Consider the following 24,291-nt stretch of genomic DNA (forward strand, 5'->3'; position numbering starts at 1 on the left):
GATTGAAGAGAGAAAGCAAAAAAAATTAAAAAATAAAAAAATCACGTTACTTCCCACAGTGACTTTTCTCACCTTTGAAAAAAAATATATTACAGTATCTGATTCTATACTATAGAATCTATATGAGGATCCTTTCATCCTGCTACGGTTGATAGAGTCGGCATAGCTAGAGAGTGGGATTTCTGTTCATAAAATTTAGATTTTATCTTTTGGAGAGTCTGAAAGATACTTTATGTTCCTGGGACCAGGCTGTGAGGTAAAACCAAAAGCTCAGAGGGGGCTTGGTGACAGCTGTGACTGCTGCCTTCTGGCTACAGGAGATATTTACTTTCAGGTTGACCCTAATGTCTTCTGCAACCCTTGTTTTTAAACTAGTGTCATGGAAAATGACTCAGCCTTGAAACAGCAGTTGCCAAAAGCCTTGTACAATCGTGAAGTGATGTTTGACTAGGATTTTAGATTCTTGTATAGAAAACACTGTGGAGTACAGTCATAGTAAAATAGCAAGGCTAAAAAGGCCTATTTAATGTGAAAAATTTAGTGGACAAGAAAATCTGTTGGTGTCGAGATGGTAAAAGGAAATGTTTTACCAGCCTTCCTGAGATGATTGGGGTTAGAGAGATTAAATTAGCCATGTTATTATTGTGGTGTGTTTTTTTTTTATTTATTTTAAAAAGCCTTAACGTTTAAAATTGTGCTCATATTAAATTTGTCATCTATACCAGTTTATTAGCTCCCTTATGCATAAGCCAGTTTATACTCCGAGATATAACCAACTGTGCCTCAAACTGGTATTTTTTTCTTGTCCCAAATACACGTCTGTTTCCTCAGAAAAGGAGAGATGGGGGTCGGGGTGGGGCCGCTGGAGTGGGAGGACAGGGACTGTACAGGAAGTTCAACCACCTGTGGCTCCTTCTGAGTCACATTTTCAGAGTAGCTTTCTTCAGTATTTTAAAATACTGTAAAACCAAAGCATGTTAGACATATCCTTACTAAAACACAAGTCTTGTATGCATATTCTAAAGATAATAAACATTGGACTTGTTTGCCTGGGGAAGGTTTTAAAAATTATTTATTTTCTTTTTCCTCTATTATTTCTAACTTTATTAAAAGTACTGCTTCACAAAAATTGTCAAAAATAAACCATTAAAGATATATTTATTATGCATTTGACCATGAACTTCTGTAATGTCTGCCATAAATAAAAGACTGTCAGTGATCACCAGAAGCAAAGATATTTCATCAGTGTATTTCCTGTGGTTGTTCTGTAAGTTTGAAATCACTTTTCTCGGCAAAGTTTGATAATGTCATGAATCTTGTGTTAAACTGCATTGCAATCAATATGTTGTTTCAGGATTCTGAAACATATTTTTCTGCTTTAACCATTCATTCATTCATTCATTCATTCATTCAATAGATGTTTATAGAGCGTGTGCTGTGTGCTAGGTATTGTTTGGCATCGTGGATACCGTATTGTCAAGCTGGTTCTTACCGTGCTGGAGCTTAAATTTTAGTAGGGGAGAAAAATAAAAGGCATGCAAGCAAGCCAATATGCAAAAAGTTTTGGGGAAAAAAATAAGTATGTAGGGATGGCATATGATCAAAAAGAGTGTCTTTTTTAGAGAGTCAAGCTCTGAAAAAAGATTTGAGTAATGTGGCCAAGCCTTAAGTAGTTAATTCTGGGGTAAATATGTACCATGTAAATTTTCTAAATCACAACTGAGCTTAGAGTATTCAACAAGAAGGTAAACTAGAGATGGAAAATTTTATAATCCAGTTCTTATAAATATCCCACACAACAAACCTTCTTAAATAGTAACTGCTTTTCTCTCCACTTCTAAATTGCACAATGTATCTCAGTAGTTTGAACTTATTTGATCCTAATGCTTTATAGATTTGCTTTCCAAAATATCTAATAAATTGAAGTCCCTGCGTTTGTTAACAGTGTTCTTTTAATCTCGCAGGGAAAAAAATGAACCACAATGCCAAACCCCTATTCAATGTACCACAACAGTAATGCATGGAATGGTTCCTTATGACCTGAGTAAATGGAGTGTTCATCATTCTGCACACAGCTTACTTGCAGAAAGCGACTTAGGCACTGAGGAGAAGCACGCTCAGCATGTCATTGTAGATGTTACTGCATAACAGTAGAAAATGTGGCAGAGGGGAGGAGTCAGTGGTCATAAAATATATTGCTAATGGCATTTATTATTATTTGTGTGTTCTATTTTTGAAGGTCTGAAGTGATTCTTTCCTTGAATCATAGTGAATGTGTTTTCTAATTTATGGAAAAAATGAGTCTTTAGAAATGTGTAAATGTTTTACAATTTTGCTTTCGAGTATCTAAACCGTGTTTTATGTTTTTTAAGTGAACACTATTCTTATCAGTAGTGTTTTCAGTCAAGTCTGAGTGATTAAATGGTTGCTTTGAAAAAGTGAAATGAAGATTGATTGAGAAGATAAATATACCTTCTATTTCGGAGACCCTGAAATGAAGGGTGACCATTCATTTTCCATGTGTGCTGTGTCCAGGAACATACGTGATGACGGTCACTGCCATTGATGATGACGATCCAAATACCTTAAATGGGATGTTGAGGTACAGAATCCTGTCCCAGGCTCCAAGCACCCCCTCACCCAACATGTTTACCATCAACAATGAGACTGGTGATATTATCACTGTGGCAGCTGGACTTGATAGAGAAGTAAGCCAACCAAAAACTGTCTTTAAAAGTGTTTTGAATTTTAAAGGTGCACAGTATCACATACAATTGATCTCTAGGTAATAATATATCCACAATATTATTCAATGTGAATTGTCATTAAGAAATATGTTGTATTATTTTCTATATAACTTCAAATGGTTAAAGGATATATGTATACAGGATAAATCTTTCCTAGTCTTACATGATAGTCTATGTAATATTTAGTGTGGTAATTGACTAAGTTGATTAGATACCTTTGGTATCTAATTCTTAAAATTGTTGGCATTTTCTCGGTTTGCCCTCATAATCAAAGGTTTTTGTGAGGAATTACGTTAAAAACCATGTCCAAATAATGTGTGTATACATGTAAGATAATTATTAACATTGACAGTTTTAAGAGACTACAAATAACATGTGTGATTAGATTTTTTTGTAGCCTCTGTGCAGAGCCTGGCTTAGTACAGAGGAGATTATCTCCTTTATTAGAACTTGCCCATTAATTCTGAGATTAATGTATTTAATATATTTGAACATTAGTAATTTCATTTATTCTACTGACAAGCCTTTCAAGTTATAAATGGCGATAAACACCCTTCGGGCATAGTATTTTGTTGAAAAGGCATAAAATGGTGGTGGTATTGAACTATTACTGTGGAGTATCACAGTCTAAGAAGGAATGGGTATTTCGGTGAATTCCACCGCGCCCCCTCACACCTCTGTGTGTTTGTTCATGTGATTCCTTCTACCAGGAACGTCTTGCGTGTTGATCTTGATCTTGAACTTTCCAGTTCTTCATGTTCTGATTTAAGCCCTGCTTATATCCTTTCCTGAAAACTCCAGCCCTGATGAATCTTTTACACTTTTTCTCTATTCTGTTCTTACCATTTTCTTAAGAGATTCTCAAGCTCATTATTGGCCATCAGTAATCATTGTGTGAGTAAATTGTCAAAGTGCCAATTCATAAGGATTCATGCTCTGCAGATTTCTGGCTGAGCCAGCCTTTATAGTAATGAGACCTCAAATTATGTATGTCAAAAGGAAACATTATACCTACCACAATAAATATTATTGACAAGGATTTTTAAGAGCTGGTTTTTATGACGCTTTATTTATTTGCCTTAGCATTCACTTGAATTGGATCGAAGAAAACATTACTATTGCAATTAATTATATACACAAGATAGTGCTAGAAGCACTTGGATAAAGTAATATGAGCCAATCAAGATTACTTTATTCACAACTGAGCTGAGAGCCTCACTTTGGAGCTAGATGTATGTTTATTTCATTGTACCTATTAATTTCCAGGTGTCAACAATTCTTTTTTTCTACAAATGTTTTGTGTCAGGTTGTTGAAATTTAGTTTTTGCAATAGTACTTTTAGTTCGGTGACATTCAGAATATGTATGTCTTTTCACCTTTTCCAATACTATATGAAATACTATTCTTAAATGCCAGTAAACTGAGCATGAATGTCCTATTTTATAAGAATATGGTATATTTTTTTAATATTCTCCCTTGAGGTCAAGATTGCTCACATAAGCAGGTATAACTCCTACTAATCTCTCAATCCTAATATTTCTTTTATTCTTTTATTACACTTCCATTGTGAGATACAGAAATGGGGTTTCATCTTGTTTTCATACAGTAATATTCCTATCACATTTAGCCTGGCTGTTTCATGTCAAGAAAGAGGCATCGAGAATTAAAGATGGTTTTACTAAAGCAGACCAACCATATGTAAAACTCAGAGACTGTATTTAGTTCAGAGGACGAAAGTCTGAAGTCACATCATAATCATGGGTAAATCTATCTTGCAGTGGACAGAAACAGCTATTCGCTACCTCCTGATGAAACGAATGTGGAAACAAATGCATTTGAAACTATAGAATCATGCATTAGATACAATATGAGATGTAGTTTCTTGACACTAATATTATTAAACACAACAATGAGTTAAGTTACTAGGGAAAATTATGGAAAACCTTCATTTTCCAAAAGACATTTAACATAGAAAAAAATGTGTCTGTCTAGGATGGTTTATGCTAATTCTGCCTGAGGCTGGGGATAAATTACTCTGACTTCAGGCCTCGTGCAGGCTTGAGATTCTTTTATTTCTATTAGAATTCAGTTTTCTTTCTGTTAAAAGTAATTTCAGTTATCATTCTCCCGGAATACATGACACTTTTAAGTGATTGAACTCTTAATGACGGAAATGCTTACTAAGATTCAACTTTTTCTTTTCTTTTAATCTTCAAGTTTTAAAAAATATTAATTCTTCCAGTATTCCAGACATAAAGCTGTTCCCACTACATACCCCAGTCTTCAGGTTTGTTTTTTTTTTTTTTATCTCTACCTGCATTCTTGTTGCATTTCTTGGTGGTGCCTATTCCTAACATTTTCTTCTTCTCTCCACCCTCTTTATGTCCATCTCCTGACCATCTGCTTCACTAGGTTTTAATTCTAACTCTGCATGTTATGGGCTATTTGACCTCCCACATCTGTAAGTGGGGATAGTAATATGACCTACCTCATGGGATGGCTGTAAGGATTATGGAACACAAAGCATCAGGCATTTAGCACAGTGTCCAATAAATTTCAGCTCTTATTTTCCCCCCGTTGCCATCATAAATCCCGCCTCAGCATCTACTAGGTGAGGACCATTGCTTTTACTCATTATAATTGTTCCCATGGCAAACAAAGAATTATACTTCTTGTGTTTCAAGCCTAATCATCTTTTTACTTGTACCCTCAACTCTGTGTTCTACCCTCAAGGAATGTTCTTCTGTTTTCTGTTTGCTCAGCCTTCCTGTCTCTACAGGTCCTTTCTACAAACCCCACAGATTTCTTTATATGTACAAACATGCTGATTCTCCCTTATGGTAAAATGACTCTCCACAACCCATAGGATGAAGATGGAAGTCTTTAGCATAGTATTCTAGACCCTCTATGACTTTGGCCCCAAAGCCTCCTTTAGACTTCCTACCCTCCTAGAATTTCTTGCCTTCTGCTTATGAGCAAGTGATGCCCCGTGCAACCCCATGCCATTCCTTCTACAAATCTGAAGTTTTATATTCTCTGTTCTCATTGTTCCTTCTGCCTGAAAATCCCTTTCCCACCTGTCTATACGGCAGGCTAGTCCTCCCTCTCTGATGCTGGTCCTGAGCACCTTCCCTGGGCAGCCACGGCACTCTGTGCATCCTTCCAGATATACAAAGACTATGTTTCGTAGACATCATGGCTGTGTTCTTACTCCCAATATTAAGGGAAGCTAATGTATTCCTCACCTTCACCCTGAAGAAGAACTCTGAAGAAATGTTCATGTTACAAGAATTTCTTCTTCATGTCAGCACCAGGCTCCTCAGGGAACAGCCCATACTCACTGCTCAACTCCCACTCCTTCCTCTTCTCTTTGAAATCTGGATTCGTGCCTTCCCTACCCAGATGCCACAGATATATTCTGACTTTCTTGGAAGGCACTAATGTAGTGGAGCCATTAAAGGTACAGACTCTGGACGCAGAGCTCCTGGATTCAGATCTTGTTTCTGCCACTTATGACTGGGCATCACTGGGCAAGCTCCTTGCCTCCCTAAGCATTATTTTCCTCATCTGTAAAACAGGAGTGAAGTAATCCACCTGCCTCATAGGATTCTTGTGAGGACTAAATGAGATAATGTATAGTGCTAGTGCTGTGCCTGGCACATAGTTAGTGATCAATCTCAATATATGCCAATTATTGTTTTTTATCATCAAGGCCCTTAGAACAATGTCAACAAACAGTTAGCATTCAAAAACATTTTAGACTGCACATTTCTAAGGTAGGTAATGCTATCAGCCCCATTTCACAAATGAGGGAACTGGGGCTTAGCATTTAAGAATTTGAACCGGATCGCAAAGCTGTACTTCCCATGTAAGTTCTCATGACATTATTACATACGGAAATGTCCATTCCCTAATCCAGTGCATTCAAAAACAAATGTGTTGTCTCCCTAAACCTGTGATTCCTGATGAATCTCCAGTTCTATCTGACCACTTTCTCTTCAGCCTCCCAAGATAATGGTCTGCTTGCCTTTACCATACACTGCCATCAGTCCACCCTGATATTTAGTCAAGTTCCTCTTGATTAACCCCCAAAATGCTTCTTGCGTTCATTCCTCCCTCACGCTTTGAGGACTGGTCCCGATGCCCCATGCAAGGTCCCTTGCATCATTTCTTCCTACTCTTACTACAGTTGCATTGTACACTTGGTTCCATGATGCAATAATATCTATCACCATCATTAATGACAGCAAAGCCACCTCTGGTTTGGTTCATTATTTTTTTCAAATAAATACCACATTGCCTGGCATCTAATAGACATTTATTAAATATTTGCCAAATGAATGACTGAAGGGTCTCACCTCTTCATTCACTTATGTCACTCTAGGTCAGTGTTTCAAAAGTGGTACACAGGTACAATAATTTTAACAGATACACGTAGGGTAGCCTCTAGAGAAAACCAGAGACTGTAGGTTTTTTCGATGCTACTCCATCAAGTAAAGACTACCAGAGTACAAGGACTGTATTGTGTTTATTTTTACAGTTATGTGTATGTCAAGTGATGCCAGTTTTCCATTTATGGTACATTTACAATAAATTAAGGGTTTTTTTAAAGGGAGTTAATGTCAAGGTAAACAGTAAGTGTCTCATGGTATAGAAATATGAGGAATGGCAGAATTGGAAAGATGGTATATGAATAACTAGTTTGGGAAACAGTGGGCTAGTTTACGCTCCTAGTATATGTTCTAAGGAATAAATGATAGCTAACTGTGTAAATAAGATGGTTTTTCCTAAACCTGAAATGATTTTTATAATGTAATTCAAGGTCCAAGGTGTCTCATCCATTCATCCATCCAAGCATAAATTCAAAAGCAAAAAGTCAACAGAGAAGTGTTGGCGAGGATGTAAAGAAAAGGGAAACCTTGTGTACTGATGGTGGGAATGTAAACTGGTACAGGCAGTATGGAGGACAGTATGGAGCTTTCTCAAAAAATTAAGAATACAGCTACCGTGTGACCCAGCAATTCCACATCTGCGTATTTATCCAAAGAAAGTGAAAACAGTCATTTGAAAAGATACATGTACCCATATATATGCTCACTGCAGCATTTTTACAGTAGCCAAGATAAAGAAGCAAACCGAGAGTCCATTGATAGAGGAATAGATAAAGAAGATATGTTAGATATAATATGTGTATACAAACACACACACACACATATAGACACACACAATGGAATCTTATTCAGTCATAGAAAATAAAATCTTGCCATTTGTGATATCTTGGATGGAACTCCAGGCTATTATTCTGAGTGAAATAAGTCAGACAGAGAAAGACAAATACCATGTAACCTTATTTATATGTGGAATCTAAAACAAAACAAAACAAATGAATGCAAAACAAAGTGGAAACAGACTCACAGATACAGGGAACAAACTGATGGCTGTCCAGGGGTGGGGAGAGGGTTGGGGGAGGGATGGCCCAGAAAAGCGAAGGGGAATGAGAAGTACAAACTTCTAGTTATAAAATAAATAAATCCTGAGAATATAATGTACAGCACAAGTAATATAGTCAATAATATTATAATTTTGGATAGTTACAGATGGTTACTAGACTTATGATGATCACTTTATAAGTTATATAAATGTCAAATCATAGTATTGTACATTGAAGCTACTATATTTTGTATATCCACTATAATTAAAAAATAAAAAAAACATTTTAAAAGAGCATTTATTGCTAGGCTTTCCTCTGTGTCAGGCATTATGTGTATGCCAGCAACATAAACATTGACAAAGCAGGTGCCCTGGGAAGGGGTGTGTACACAGCAGGTCAGGACAGGCATATGGATTGATGTCAACCATATAAACTAGAAACATTGAAAAAAAAGTGTTTCCTGAGAAGACAAGCAGCTCTGCGTCAAGGACCTTCAGAAGTCATCTCTGAGGCGACATTTAAGCTTCATGTTTATCAGACTCAGAATGAAGGAAAGGATATTCTAGGCTAGGGTTTCTCAACCCTAGGCTAGGGTTTCTCAACCTTGGCGCTATTGACATTTGGATCAGATAAATCTTTGCTGTGGCGGCCTGTCCTGTGAATCATAGGATGTTTAGCAGCATCTCTGGCCTCTACCCATTAGATGTCGGTAGTATCCCCCAGTTTTGACAACCAAAAATGTCCTGGGGTATTGCCAAATGTACCCTGGAGGGTACAAAATCAACCTGGTTGAGAACCACCAGTTTAGGCAAAAGGAAATATCAAATGCAATGGCGTAGAAAATGACAGGTATTTGAAAATAAATTTAAAAAAAGCCAAAGGTTTGGGGGAAGTGGATGAAACGTGATAGACTTGGTAAGATAGTTGAGAGAGAGAGGGAAGGATTGTCAGCAAGCAGATGAGTTTATCCTTTCTAGAATAGGAAGTGAGGAAGTGTTTTTAAGCAAAGCCCCCTTGGTCAGATGTGGGACTGTGAAGGTGGGAAGTCAAATCTGTATGGAATCTAAATGTCAGTCATTCAGAACCAGATGCCCAGTGACTAAATTAAGCCAGAAGCTCTAAACAGTTTGGTTGTCTAAAACATAGGCTGTCATTACTGAATGTAAGAGCCTTTTACCAACCAGGCATTTGAAAATTATATTTATTACTTGCCAGGTTGTTATTTCTTTATTTCAGGAGACATTGTGTTTTAGAAATAAAAAAGTTCTTTTGTGGCTTACAGATTTCAAAACTAGCTTGAAGCAATAGGAAATTTCAGGTATTAGTTACTGATCCCACTATTTCAGCTCAATGGATAATTTCATATATTATGCTTATATGATTTAAAAATCTTTGTAGATTAGGCATTGACAATGAACTATGTCTCCATATAATGTCTGTGGGTCTTTTTTGTTGTTTTTTTAATCTTAAGAAATGCTTAATTAAAAAAAAAATTGAGATTGTCATCTATTTCTGCAAATAGCAGCTAACCAAAAAAATGGAATTTCAACAACAATTTTTTATTTTCAGCTGGGAGGCTGAATTGAGTGCCCTTCAAAATTCTCTCACTAACCATGAGAACATTAAGCCGAAATGACACTCTTAATTGGGAAAGGAAGTCATTGAGAAATATTTTAGCCTACATAAGCATTATGGTGAGGTGTTACGGGTTAAGAAAACTTAAAATGGCTCAACCAGCACTATTCCTTTGTTTCTTTTTCCTTTTTATTTAAGTTTATAAAAGTGCGGTGTTTTCTCTTTTAGGAAGATAAAAAAAGAAAACTAAAGTAAATAACTGCTAGAGATTGGCATTTGGGTGGACAGAGACTTAAAATCGAATGTGTGAGCTTTGGGTTTTCTTCCTCCTTTTTTTTTTCCTTGCTCTTCCCACTAACAGCTAAATCAAAAGCTGCAATTTGTGTCTGTTCTATCCAAGCTCCAGAAATCTCTTAAGCAGGGCCATTCATAATGTTAGTTATATTTAGAATCACGGAAAACTGCACTTTACAGTGACAGTTTATTTTTGTATGAAGAAATGAGTTTTGTTGTTCAGAATGTTTTAACATTTATGAAACCAGTCAACTTTTTATCTGTACCAATTTCCACAGAGATTTCAAGTGATTTTAGATACTCATTTTGGTTAAGTTTTCCTAATATACAAGTTTGTCATCTAATGTTATAGACAAGCCCAAGATTTTCTCTTAAGTGTATTACAGCTTAATTTGACTCCTCTTTAAAAAAGTTCTCTCTGAAATTTGAAAGCAGCGATACCTATTTGAATAATAATTGTATGTAAATATGTCCATATCCGTTATAAGTCTGTGGACACTATGAATGTTATGCCCAAATAGCAATGCATTGAGTATACAAGTATTAAATACCTACTATGTTCCAGGATAAAGAATATAAACATAAATCCTTTAATTAGGTTTTAGTTCATTTAAGAATGTATCTCTCCTATATAATTATGACTAGTATGTACAAATGGGAATTAGGAGAAAAGATTGTATCAAACCTGTTATAATAGGACACAGATAAGAATATACAAGCATATATAAACAAACATACATATATAACATATATATATGTTATAACATATATAACATATATAAACATAAGTAATATATATAAACATAAGTAATAATTATTAATTTACATGGAATCAGTTTGGTAAATTAAATGAGCTATCACTTTTGACTCATCAGATTGGCAAAAATTATAGATGGATAAAATCTCATTTTGGCAAGAGGGTTGAGGAATATAGGCTTTAAACACAGTTGGTGGGAGTTGAACTCGGCATTGACTTTTCAGAGGGCAATTTTTAAGTATAGGTCAAATTTGTGATGTGCCTACTTTTTCATTCAGTAATCCTACCTAATATATATGTATATATATAAAACAAAGCATATATACTTTGTGAGTTATATATACTTTCTTCTCCCTCTCAAGATTCTTTACTGTCTTTTGTATCCTAAACTGGGCAGAAATTAACATATGATAAAATAACTACAAACCAATGGACTTGAATGCTTGATCATAAAGTTGAGAAGTTCAGAAGAAACGGCAAGTTTGAAGCCAGATGAAAGTTCAACTCAGCTGTGAATTTCACACATCTGCACTGCATTCCTTCCACAAGCAGAAGTGAAAATATATAGTTAAATCTCTCTAGACAAAGACCAGACCTGTGCTTTTGTGAGTTAAAGTAAACTCCACTTGGGAAATTTCAAGTAATGTTAATCAGAATGAACGATGCTGTGCTCTCCGTGTGTAATAAAGCGGCATTTATAGAACAACTGTTATGTCTTTTTGAGGAATTAGTTTCATTTAAGTTATCTTTATGTCTTTTTAGAAAGTACAACAGTATATGTTAATAATTCAAGCTACAGACACGGAAGGCAGTCCCACATACGGCCTTTCAAACACAGCTACGGCTGTCATCACGGTGACAGATGTCAATGACAATCCTCCAGAGTTTACTGCCATGTCAGTAAGTACAGACTGTCACTCACAGAACTTTAGGTCTGTGGTTCATTACTGAGATACTTTGTCATGAATAATAAATGTGTTAAATAGAGGTGAAACTCGCATAACCTAATTGTAGAATGGCTACTGACTCAGACGTTTTCTGTCACTTAAACCAGGGTTTAAATAAGGCACCAAAGTAATTTGTTTCCTCTCAATCACTGAGTCCACTGATAACGCTGTTAAAATATGCTGCCTGGAAGAAATTTCCCCCAAAAAACTTAGTGCTGTTATAACAAAATAATTATAAATATTTTCAGGTTCATGAATTACATGACTGATTTTTGCTACTTCGTCCGCCTATAATTATTATTATCTCTGGAGGAAAATTATTTCCCTCAGACAAGTCCTTTCCTCCTCCCTCCCATTATTCATCCTGATATTCCTAAATGGATGCTAATTTTAATATTAATGAAGCAGTGACATGATTGGGAAAACATTGACGGCTGAGAAAAGTTATAGTTATTAAAATCAAACATAAATGCTATGATTACCTGCATTCCTGGTCTTCTCGTTGAGTGGGGATAATCAAGATTTAATGGGGCAGTAATGTCAGGTTGGTGTGGTCATCAAGACAGGCTGTCCTTCACTCATTCACATCGCTCCTCTGACTGACGTTTTTCTTTCTTGCAGTTCTATGGTGAAGTCCCAGAAAACAGGGTGGATGTCATAGTAGCTAATCTAACTGTTACCGACAAGGATCAGCCCCACACACCGGCCTGGAATGCTGTGTACAGAATCAGCGGTGGGGATCCCACAGGGCGGTTTGCCATTCAGACAGACCCGAACAGTAACGACGGCCTAGTCACAGTGGTAAAAGTAAGTGCAACTCAGGCCATTGACCTTATGGCCACTCTGCAGTGACCAGTACCGTGGGTGCCAAAAAAAATGTATACCAGTGGGCAGTTTGGTCAACATGGCTCAAGCAGTAGTTCGCCGTAATCAGGAGTATCTGGATACGGATGGTAACCACTTTGAGTACCTCTTATAATTGCAGAAGTCACGCGTGATTTGTATTCATCTTCTGTTCTCGGTATATATTGAGTATTACAATTTTAAGACATTTTTTTTTCCTGTCTTAAAATGTGTATACATTTTTTGGCTCCCTCTATACCCCTCTTTTGTTATTCAGTGTTAGGACTGTTTTCTTTCAACCGTCTCTAAATCTGGAATTCATGTGTTGTGGTAAGTCCCATTTGTTATTTTGCAGTGTGTGTTGAGGCTGAGGCCAACATAGATATGTTCACGTTATCTCTGGAATATGAACATTTTAAAATGTTTTTGGACATTTTTAACCATCTGAAGACAGGAAGGCCCCCCACAGGGTTAACCATCAGGGTCGTTGTGTGTTAGTGACATTTCTCATCCTGAAGTTTCGATCACCAATTGACAGCTATTAGGAATGACGCCCAGCACCTACTATTCTTATGTCTGTAGGTTGCTATTAGAATACTGGTTCAGGGAACAATGTAGAAAATAATCACAAAAGTAAAATGGAATGAGCAGGCAAGAAGAGGGCCTACGCTTTTAAAAGGTTTTCAATTTACATTGCTGTTTTTAAATGCTATGTTCAAGACTTGAAGAAAGTAGTTTTTCTGATCCTTGTCAAAAAATAACATAAAACTGAGTGCTAGAAGTAAAGGGGGGTGTTAACTTCAAGTGTAATAAATCCACAGCGCTAATGTAAGAGCTCTTTAAAGTGAACCTCTCTTCTTTTTAACCACCCCGTGAACAGATGTGCTTCCCTGCCTCCCATCCCAGCACTCTTGATTTGTAAGTGAACCCAAATGTTGGCTTACCACAGAAAGATGCACTGAGGTATCCATTGTCCAGACTGTATATGTGCATGAGTCGAGTGATAACTTCCCCCATGAAATGGCGCTGAGAAATTGCTGAACATAGGCAGGTGATCAAGAACACAGCCCCCAGAGCCTGAACGTCTGTGTTTGAAGCCGAGCTCAGCTCTTGGCAGTGCTGTGACCCTGGCACATTGACTAAGCTCTGTAAGCCTCAGGTTCTTCATGAGGAAAGTGAGGATGGTAACAGTACTGAAGTCATAGCGTTGTTCTGAGGCCTAGAGAAGCTTCCTCCACGGTAAAGGTCATAGAAGTATGCATACCACTTAGCATAAATAAATATTATATGGTTCATGAAATCACTCAAAAGAATTCTGTCTTAACTTTCTGGCTTCTTTACTGTCTTGTTTACAATAATTGAGGAAGGGAAGCTGAATTGGGGGTTTTAGAGTGAGAAAACAAACAAACAAAAACTGTGTTTGAAGACTGGAAGAGGTGGTCTAGATTAAGAAACTGGTGAGGTTTGTGTTAATCATGGGGCTTACTTACTAGCTTTAGCTCTTGATCATTCTTAGACTACCTGTGATGGCATGAGGGCTCTCCAAGCTCTTTTTTATATTATTCCCACACAGTACTGCTTATCTGCACCTCCGTTAGAAGGTGATCAACGGAAATTAAGAATGAAAGTTCAGTCTGCTCACTTTTGACTCCTGGTAACTTTTCTATTGACAATAAGGTTCAGTGGAACTTTGGAAGTTAATATTCACAGTAAGGGTTATTTGTGCATTGCCTTTTATCTAGAGTGTTGTTCTTACATTTGGGACTTTTACAGATCAGTAAAATACCCAAAATTATTTTGGAAAATAGCCAGAGTTTTAGTTTGGTAGGGGTGGGAAAAAACCTTCCACCTATAAACATGATTGTTTTTTAAATGTGTGTATGTGTGTTCTTTAATATGTGTAATTCAGTTTATGAATTGATACTTTTACATAGAATACGTTTAGCTTTCTGAAAAACTACATTTTTCAGTTTCTGTTTTTCCCACTTATCACAGACTGGCAAAAGTTTTCCTAGTGAGGAATGGTCTTTGTAACAGTGTTGAAGAGTATAATCTAGACCATCATGTTCTCACTTGAATTTGGATTATTTAGTTTTTTGGTCAACCATACTGTTCTTATGAATAATCAAAATTTTAGATGTAGCTAAATAAATTCAATCCGTACAATAGTAATATGCATTATTTTGTAAGCATAAACCTTTGAAGTAGCTAAGATTTTTAAATATTTTCTAGAAATTGTAGTAAATATTTCAATCATTGACCATTCTAATGCATGTTTTCTGGAAAATTGAGAGGAACCTGGTGTGAATGAAAAAGTAATGTTTTGGAAAAGGAGTTGATAGAATAATAAACTGCAGAATGCAAATATTCTTATTTCCTGCAAAAATATGGTTTTCCCTTTTTTTCCCCCAGCCAATCGACTTTGAAACAAATAGGATGTTTGTCCTTACTGTCGCTGCAGAAAATCAAGTGCCATTAGCCAAGGGTATTCAGCACCCACCTCAGTCAACTGCAACTGTGTCTGTGACAGTTATTGATGTGAATGAAAACCCTTATTTTGCCCCAAATCCCAAGATCATTCGCCAAGAAGAAGGCCTTCACGCTGGTACCATGTTAACAACATTTACTGCTCAGGACCCAGACCGATACATGCCGCAAAATATTAGGTATCAAATGTCATTGACGTTTTTATAATTTATATATATATTCTATGCTGTGCATAAAATGAGTAAGAAATTTTCATTGGAGTTAAAATTACTTATTACAAAATTATTTTTAATTCTTTGATGACGTTTCCTCATTTGATCCATGAGTATAGTAGATAAGAACTATAAGAATGAATCTCCTCAGTTATTATTTGGGGGGAAAAATGTTCCCTGCCTCTTTTTTTCTGCCCCCTTTCCTTTTTTAAATATGTAATAATTTAACCTGTGATTCCATACCAAAATCACACACAAAAAAGCTTCAACTGTGAATAAATAGGAGACACTCAAAAGCTTCTATCATTTATCTCTTCTCTACACATCAGGAAGCCAACTAATGCCAAAACCAAGATATAAAAGATAATTATTTTCATCCCTTACCTCTACAGTAGTGAAAGGACTTCCAAAGCATATCTGTAAAGATCTCCAACTTCAGCAAAATCTAATTTATCTTTCCTGATGAGGGAGTAGGGCTGATTGGCAGAGCATACCCCACATGACTAGTAGTCATTGCTGGTGATGATAATTTTTAAAATTATCCTATATTTTATTTAATTTCTTTCAGAACTGCTGCTAACAGGTAATTGCATATTAACTATGTATCTTCTCCATTTCTCTATACATTGAAATCAACGTAGATAAATAGCTAATTAATTTGTGTATTGGACTCCTACCATTGTTTACCTCTGGAAACAGGATGCCTTTTCTAACTTGTATATTGGTTACCCAAGCTTTATCCCCTGCAATAAACAAGGAGTTTAAGATGATAAATCTACTGATACAGATAATCTGGTTCATACACGCTCAAACTGTGGGAAGTCCCTTGAATGGTATAGTTCTCAGGTGTGGCCCAGTGTGGGATATCCTAGCAGGCATGGGATTATGGGGGGGCGGGTCTCCTCACTATGACCTCATCTCCACCATGATAAGGTGGTCCATGTTTTAGGAGTGTTATATGTTAGAAAATTCAACTTCCATTATAATTCCTCTTAAGTCCTATACATTAGGGTTACTGCTTGTTTAAAAGGTATATTTGAGCTATTTGCTCTGCACCATTGCTATCCATTGAATTAGACAGGAGCTTAAAACAGGATCTGTCAAATCCACCTTAGCCCGCAGTAGAAAGACTGAGTTCCTGTCTTTCCCCTCAAACGTGTATCTACTGTTTCCTGCATTCCTATAGACATACAACCTTTATGTGCTTCCAATAACCACTTTATAGAAATACTTTTTACAGAAATACTTTTCCATGCAAAAGCTCTCTTTCCAACCACCATCTACAAAAATGCAAATTAATGAGCTGGTTGCATTTGTAATGAAACCGATGAAATAACGCTTTCTGTTTCAAGATTCATATCACAAAAAAATTAAACTTATTGCACTTTCATTTTGTAGATACACAAAATTATCCGATCCTGCCAATTGGCTAAAAATAGATCCTGTGAATGGGCAAATAACTACAATTGCTGTTTTGGACAGAGAATCACCGAATGTGAAAAATAATATATATAATGCTACTTTCCTTGCTTCTGACAATGGTACGTAATTAAATATAGTCACTGTTATCCTGTATGTTGTTAAAGAAAATAGAGCCTCATCATGAATGCATCACCAGGAAATGAGGTTTTCTACGAAACCCAATTGTCTAGAAAACTGACCTTTATTACCCTAAGGCCCCGACATCTATTTTCCATTTCCGCTGGGGTTTCAATGACATATTACCTGTGTTGTAGAATGTCCATAAACCCTCCATGGTAGCCTAGTATTGTGATTACAAACCTTTGTGGTTTTTCTGCCCTGCTATACGTTGATGCCTTATTACTGCAAGCTGAGTGTATCCTTAGGGGCCCAGACACTATATTTTGAGATGGTCTTTTTATATTTCTGCTACCATCAGTTTATCTGTCTCTAGCATGTTTCCCCTTTCTAATTCCCTGCCTCTAGTCTGCCACGAGCTAGGGAACTATTAATTTTGAGCATAAGTTGAGATAATTGAGTACACAGCTTTAGTGTGTTGGTTTGGGAACATATAGTTTAGCACCTTTTTTTTTCTATCTGGGTCGCTACTGGGTTCTAAGTGGTTGAGATGAATAGATAGCACTTTTTTAAAAAAAGATACATAAGATAAAAGTTATTTATGTAGACCCGGTACTGGAATTGTTTTGCTTTGTTAGATTTTAGTATGATGTGTGTTTAAGAGTGCAAGCTCTGGAGTTCTTCCTAATCCCCTGGGTCCAGAATCCAGCTCTACCATTTTCTAACTGCGTATTAGCAACAAGGCCTTAAATCTGTCCATTTCAGTTTTCCTCTTAAATAAGGATAGTGGTAGCAGTATCTAACTCATAGTGTATTGGGGAAGATGAAATGGCTTATACACATAAAGTTTTAAAACAGTGCCTGGCACCAACTAAACACACATAAATATTCTATTATGTGTTAATAGTTTCAAAACTGAATCACAACTGTTTTAAAAATCCTTTTAGCGTTAGACTATGAATGGTAGCATATAATAAATACAGCAGCCTTCAGTTTGGTGGTCGAGTAGTGCAGTTTGAAAAATGTTGCCAATCAGATACTTTTGATAAGAACAGTTTCAATGAACCTTTCCAAATCCTGTATTATAAGATTCAATGAGATCGTTATCTGTTATAAACCTATATGGCGACAGAGCCAAAGGGATATTTTCCTTATCCTTTCTAATATGAGAACTACTGTTCAAATATTTAGAGTTGAAACTTGGTGGGAACAGCTTCTGCATCGCACATCAAAGCACAGCATTAGTGTCTGTTTTATACTCTCTCACCGTACGTAAGCGGTAGCTTTCCTCTAGAGTGGAACTTAAAATAGTACATCTTATACCATTATGTGGCTATTTAAAGAGCTATAAAATTATATATACAAATGTTGCCACCAAATTTTTCATTGACCAAGGTGGATTGTTTTCTAATGGAAGGGGTTTTGATACGAGAGAGAAGTGAGCGGTTAAATCTGTCACTGTGATGCTTGGCAAATACACTTGACTTTAAATCACGAGGCTGGATCGGGAGTCCCAGTTCTGCTCTTTTATGGTCGGGCAAGCTCTGACACTCGCATCGCCTTAGTTTCATTATTGATAAATTGTTTTTGCTGCTTGCTTGTTCTGTAGAGTGATTATCCGAGCCAAATAATGTTAAATATGATGAAAAATGTGAAAGTTCCTCAAGCTGTGGAGTATCATAGTAGTCGTGCTGGTATTAGAACATCGTTTCCACCTGACCAATCCATGCTTCCACCTTCATGCTCCCTGCTCTCAGAGCCATTCATATTCCTCGGAGAGGTCCATGGAGATTGTCTCTTGGCCTCTCCTCAAGAATGTCTGTGCGCTCCTTCCTAGTTGCAGGCCTTGGGTAGGTCATCTAAACTTCTGGATCTCAGTCTGCAGCTTTATTTACAAAATGGTTATATTTCTATTATAGTATATTTATATAATATATAATTAAATATAATTGTTTGTATGTATAATAACGTAATCTCTATTATATTTGTAGTATAGCAGGTTCCTCAAATAATGTTGTTTCATTTAACGTGGTAAGACCTCTTGTTTATATCAATTCACCTGTGGTAAAATTGGTTTTGTTATACATCGTTTCGCTTAAAGACGCAGAACCTATTGCCGACGTTGAGGGCTTACTGTATATATATATATATACACATATATATTTAGTATATACATTTATTTATAAATATTTCTCATATAGCATAGGTCAAATAACTAGACAAAACTATCACAAGAAGTGGTAGAGACAACATTTTTATGGTGGAACTGGAATGGATTTGGGGTCAGGCAGACCAATCTTTAGTAGCAACCCCACCATTTTAAGAGTGTGTGATCATGTGCAGTTTGCAGAGACATGGGTTTAAACCTACTTCGTAGGATTACAGTGGAATGAGGTATATAGAGCAACCTAATAATTTCTCAAGAAGGTAGTCAGTTGGTCAATAAATGTCATTTCTCTTCTCTGTGGTGTTCCTTCCCAAGGTGATGTATGTGGGTTTGTATTACTCATCTGTGGACTGTTTTAAATATTTTGTAGCTGTTTTTGAACTTTCAAAGCATTCGTATGTTCTTTCATGCACATGTCTTGGTTCTCCATCAAAAGAGCAAGATCCAGATCATGAGCTTCCCGTGCTGCTTCTCTTACATTCCCCACAGCGCCTAGAGGAGCGTGGTGGGTACAGGGCCCAGAGTAACAGACAGCAAGGGCACAGAAGGTGCGGAACTGCACTCGGCAGGGGCATGTGTTGTCAATGTACACCGCTCCTGCACGCCAGTATGGCAGCTCAGGGTCATCCTCGAAAGGAAGCAAGAAGTGGCCTTGTTCCAAAAACAGTCTGCCCAGGTGCTGTGGCAACTAGATTTTTCCAAGATTATGCAATGATCAGGGCAAGGCTAGCAGCTTTGCGAATTTCATCATCGTAGAGGCTCATGGGAGAGACTTGTTCAGTATTGGTGTGATTTTTCTCCCTTTTAAGGAATCCCTCCTATGAGTGGAACAGGAACCCTGCAGATCTATTTACTTGACATTAACGACAATGCCCCTCAAGTGTTACCTCAAGAGGCAGAAACTTGTGAAACTCCAGACCCCAACTCAATTAACATCACAGCACTCGATTATGACATTGATCCAAATGCTGGACCATTTGCTTTCGATCTTCCTTTGTCTCCAGTGACTATTAAGAGAAATTGGACCATCACTCGGCTTAATGGTAAGAACAGGTTCATTATTTGAATATATGTGCAGTTGAGAGATTTTGGAGCCTGGTAGGAAAAGTTAATTTTAGGTGCTTTATAATCTTCTCATTAAATATATTTTAAAAGCTACTTAAAGTTTAAATAAGATATTAAAAGCCCTTAAAGCCAAAAAAAAAGTGTTCCAGTGCAGCACAGATGTAATCTGCTATGCATATACCATTAGGTAGCAAATACGTTCTAGAAAATGCTATGTGTTTTTTTTTTTTATCATGTTATGTAATAACTATCAAACTGTACTTTTTAAACAGGTGATTTTGCTCAGCTTAATTTAAAGATAAAATTTCTTGAAGCTGGAATATATGAAGTTCCAATCATAATCACAGATTCGGGTAATCCTCCCAAATCAAATATCTCCGTCCTCCGGGTGAAGGTTTGCCAGTGTGACTCCAACGGGGACTGCACAGACGTAGATAGAATCGTGGGCGCAGGGCTTGGCACAGGCGCCATTATTGCTATCCTGCTTTGCATTATCATCCTGCTCAGTAAGTACTTTCGTTGGCACTTAGATTTTAACTTGTGGCTTTGAGGATGTTTAGCAAAATAACTTGTTATCGTTGTCTTTCAAAGTAATCTAACAACTCTCTTTGACCTCTGAGCATTTTCTTGCCAATCAGATATGAGACAGCCACATCCACTTCAGAATAGGAAAAACCCCGACCATTGTTTCAAGCACTTAACATGTTTGCGACAAACCGAGCAGCATACCTCTTCCATGCCCTGTTGCCATTTTCTGATGCAGATGGCTTGGGGAGCTGTAACAAATTCTTTTCCTAGAGAAATGTTAGGTAGTACTAAGTTTGAGCACTTATCTTTGATTGGAGTAGAATTTATGGCACGTAGTTGATGATTTAGGAAAACACATGCATTGCTTTCCTTTCCTTTCCTTCATATAAAGCACAGTCAGCAACCTGCTCCAGTCATGCAAGGATCAAGGTGCTTGTTGCTGAAGGGCTGCGTACAATAGTGAGAAATCGTACTTCATATAGCACATTTGACAATGGAAGTGATTACACAGCTCAATACATTCTATGTCTTTAGAGAAAGTCTAGATTAAGGAATTGCTCCTTTTGAAGATACTTTGCAATTTTTGGTTCAATGGAATGCAAGAAATTAACCACCGGAAAGTACTTTCGGAACCACTTCTAAGCATGCAGGTTAAAAGGATAAATTGCCTAGGCCCTGTGTTTTATTGTTGAATAGCAGCAGGACTTAGTTTATTGTGTGATCATGCTATGCACCAATCATTTTCTTGAAAATGTTGGCCATTTCTTTTATGTTTTTGCCATTTACAAGTGTTCTGGTAATTTAGAATTCTGTCCCTTTATTCTAAGCAATTACTATAGAAGCCTGATCATTTTTTACTTCCTGTGTGGAGACTACTTTGACTATAATTTGAAACCTGCATGCTATACTAATAATCCACTTGCTAGATGTAGCCCTCAAACAATGGCAAATGAGATCATGTATCTGGCTTTAAAGGGAGGATATTTACTTTTATGGCCAATAATAAAAATGTGCTCAAATAGGAGTCATTAAATCTTTTGCTTCAGGATGTAAACTGATATCTCCAGATTGTAGAGAGAATGCATTCCTAGATGTGCACTTAGGGATATGTTTCAGTTTCAACTAAAATGTGTCATATATGCCAACCTTATCAAGAAAAACTTAGATATGATGGATTACGGCATGAAGAAGTGACTATGGCATTTTGAAGGAAAAGGAATTGGTGCTGATTTTAATATCAACCTTCTGGAAAATTTATGATTCTAAACCTGGCACAAAAGTGTAAAGCATGAAAGCCTAATGTTATTTCAGTGCTCAAATTAATCCTCTAGCCTTTTTTACCTGAAACCTGCAGTTTAATATGAAAGGAAATGCATAGTAGTGCAGTAGAAAAACACCAGACTTTAGAAGTAAAAATCTTCAAGATACCACTGCGAATCCAATTGCAACTTATGACCCAAGTCATCTTGGCAAGCCCTTACCCTGTGTGAGAAGGGCCATTCTCTCTGAGCTTGGGAGTCTAATTATGACTGACCAACCTGAATGAAACAGTGATTAAATGACCGAGTAACAATTTAATGTACTGTTACTTGTTGTTTTAGAATTTACAAACCATTTTGTTAAGAGGATCTTATCCTCTAGCAAGCCAGAGGGAAAGATCGAAATAGTTATTGTCTCCACGTGTAGATGATGAAACTGAGGACAGATAATAACTCTGTGAATTCACAGGGCACCAGATTCTGGGAATGATGTCTTCACATTCTAAACCCAGGGCTAGGGGTCCTGCTTTGTCTTGTCTCTCTTAATGTGAGGTCAGAAACAGAAAATAGAGCAAAAGATTCATTACATGCTTTCAACCTATTGTAAGTCTAAATTGAAGTATTGAAGACTATGATTAGACAGGTCAAGTTTTAATTAAAATAGTATGCTTTTGTTCAATCTTTTTCCTACCTAGTCCTCGTTCTGATGTTTGTGGTATGGATGAAGCGCCGGGATAAAGAACGCCAGGCCAAGCAACTTTTAATTGATCCAGAAGATGATGTAAGAGATAATATTTTAAAATACGATGAAGAAGGTGGAGGAGAAGAAGACCAGGTAAGCAATATTTTACATCTTTAAAATAAAATTTTATGATCATGTAATTTAAATGGAATTGGTGCCGTGTTACGTTCTAGACAAGTTGTAGTCTCTTTTTATTACACATGGCTGGTATTTTATGGAACATGTGTGTTACTCAAGATGTGGAGGGAGACTGTGCCGTAGGAGGCAGACGTAGCTTGTCATCATCAGGAAGTGGTCTGCTTGATATCTCAGCTGACAGCCTTAAAAAATCACCAGGTTTAAAGGATGGGTAGATCTCAGAGGTCAGTTTAGGTGGTTGGTGGATGCCTGTTGTTACAGACAAAAGTACGTCTGCTGTAGCTGTTCCCAAGGCTAAAACGCCGAGCCCAAAGCTGGGTTAGCCAAAATTCCCATCTTTCTGCCAAGAGCAAGTATCCTTCCTGAAGAGCTAACTAATTAGAAAGAAAACAAAGCAAAACATCCCTGACAAGCTAGCCCTATCTTTCTTGCTGTTGGTAAGCACCTATCTGTTTAAGTTTTGTGCCAAAACACAGGTTGTTAGTTTCTTTAACAAAATAGCCAAAGAGGGCCTAAGAAAAGAAAAACAAACAAACAAAAAACACCTATCTTCTTTCTTGTCTTGTGTATGGTAGACTTTTATCAGTGCTTGTGGATAGTCTTCCCTGGTTTGGACTGTCAGGACACTAGGTTGGACCCATATTTGAAATTCACATTGGCGATGTGTTCTGAAGCAGGAGCATTGTTTCAACAGTGCTGTTGGCGGTTGGACAGACACTTTTAAGGTCCAGTCTTTTTTCAGAGGATGAGGTTCCTTCTTTATCTGCTTCACTGCCATAATCAACAGGACTTTGGGTGGTTATCAAGTCATGTATAATTACCCTATTTAGTAAGTGTCCTTTAGTACCGTCTTGGCCAGTGGGGCTGATTGCAGATATTGTCTCCTTTTAAATGATCTTTGCATGTAGTTCCTTTTTTATCAGCTTAACTAATAAAATCACAATGAATGTACAATACAGCCAATAGCTTTCTTTCTCTGAAACCATCCTCTTTTAGCCCCAGAATAGGAAACAAAACTGTTAGCTTCCAGCTCGTTAAAGTTTAAGGCGTGAATTAGGATTGCTTTTATATTAGCAAACATTTATTGAATGCTCACTTTAAACAACCTCTACCTAAATCCATTGACATTATGCAGCTCCATAATAGCAAAAGCTATTGTGTGAGAGCAGCCTATGTGTGAGGCACTGTAGTGTTTTATATACATTATTTTATTCAGCGATCTCCCAAGAACAGCAAAGTTAGGCACACACTGTTAGAAGGTAGGGAAGTGGGGATTAAATCCTAGTCCACCTGACGCCAAAGGTGGTGTGTTTGCCATATCTTGTACCATTCTTATTAAAACTTAGTCTCAGCCAGGCAATTAAAACAGTGCCTTTCAGAATGTCATTTGAATTTACCAGAATTCAAGCCTTCAGAAGAAGGCTGTCCCTTCTTTGAAGTAGACTCTGGGGCATTCAGCAGCTACTTCTGCTCTTAAGATTTAACTTGGGAAATTTTCCATGCCGAGGGCCTTGGGCTGTTGTAAGGAGTCAGGATCTATGAAAGAAGGTGCTGCTGTTC

General features: G+C 37.0%; 1 protein-coding gene across 1 annotated transcript in view; it reads left to right on the top strand.

Moving 5' to 3' along the window:
• CDH2 (cadherin 2) overlaps positions 1 to 24,291 on the top strand; it is a 210,401-nt gene that overhangs the window by 163,703 nt on the left and 22,407 nt on the right. The window contains exons 7-14 of the mRNA XM_081078176.1: positions 2,536 to 2,708; positions 11,567 to 11,704; positions 12,373 to 12,558; positions 15,007 to 15,260; positions 16,692 to 16,834; positions 19,809 to 20,042; positions 20,337 to 20,570; positions 22,547 to 22,686. Coding sequence (XP_080934302.1) covers positions 2,536 to 2,708; positions 11,567 to 11,704; positions 12,373 to 12,558; positions 15,007 to 15,260; positions 16,692 to 16,834; positions 19,809 to 20,042; positions 20,337 to 20,570; positions 22,547 to 22,686 — 1,502 coding nt within the window. The remainder of the gene's footprint in view (positions 1 to 2,535; positions 2,709 to 11,566; positions 11,705 to 12,372; positions 12,559 to 15,006; positions 15,261 to 16,691; positions 16,835 to 19,808; positions 20,043 to 20,336; positions 20,571 to 22,546; positions 22,687 to 24,291) is intronic.

Source organism: Rhinolophus hipposideros, assembly GCF_964194185.1.
Source record: "Rhinolophus hipposideros genome assembly, chromosome: 17".
In the NCBI taxonomy this organism is placed as follows: Eukaryota; Metazoa; Chordata; class Mammalia; order Chiroptera; family Rhinolophidae; genus Rhinolophus; species Rhinolophus hipposideros.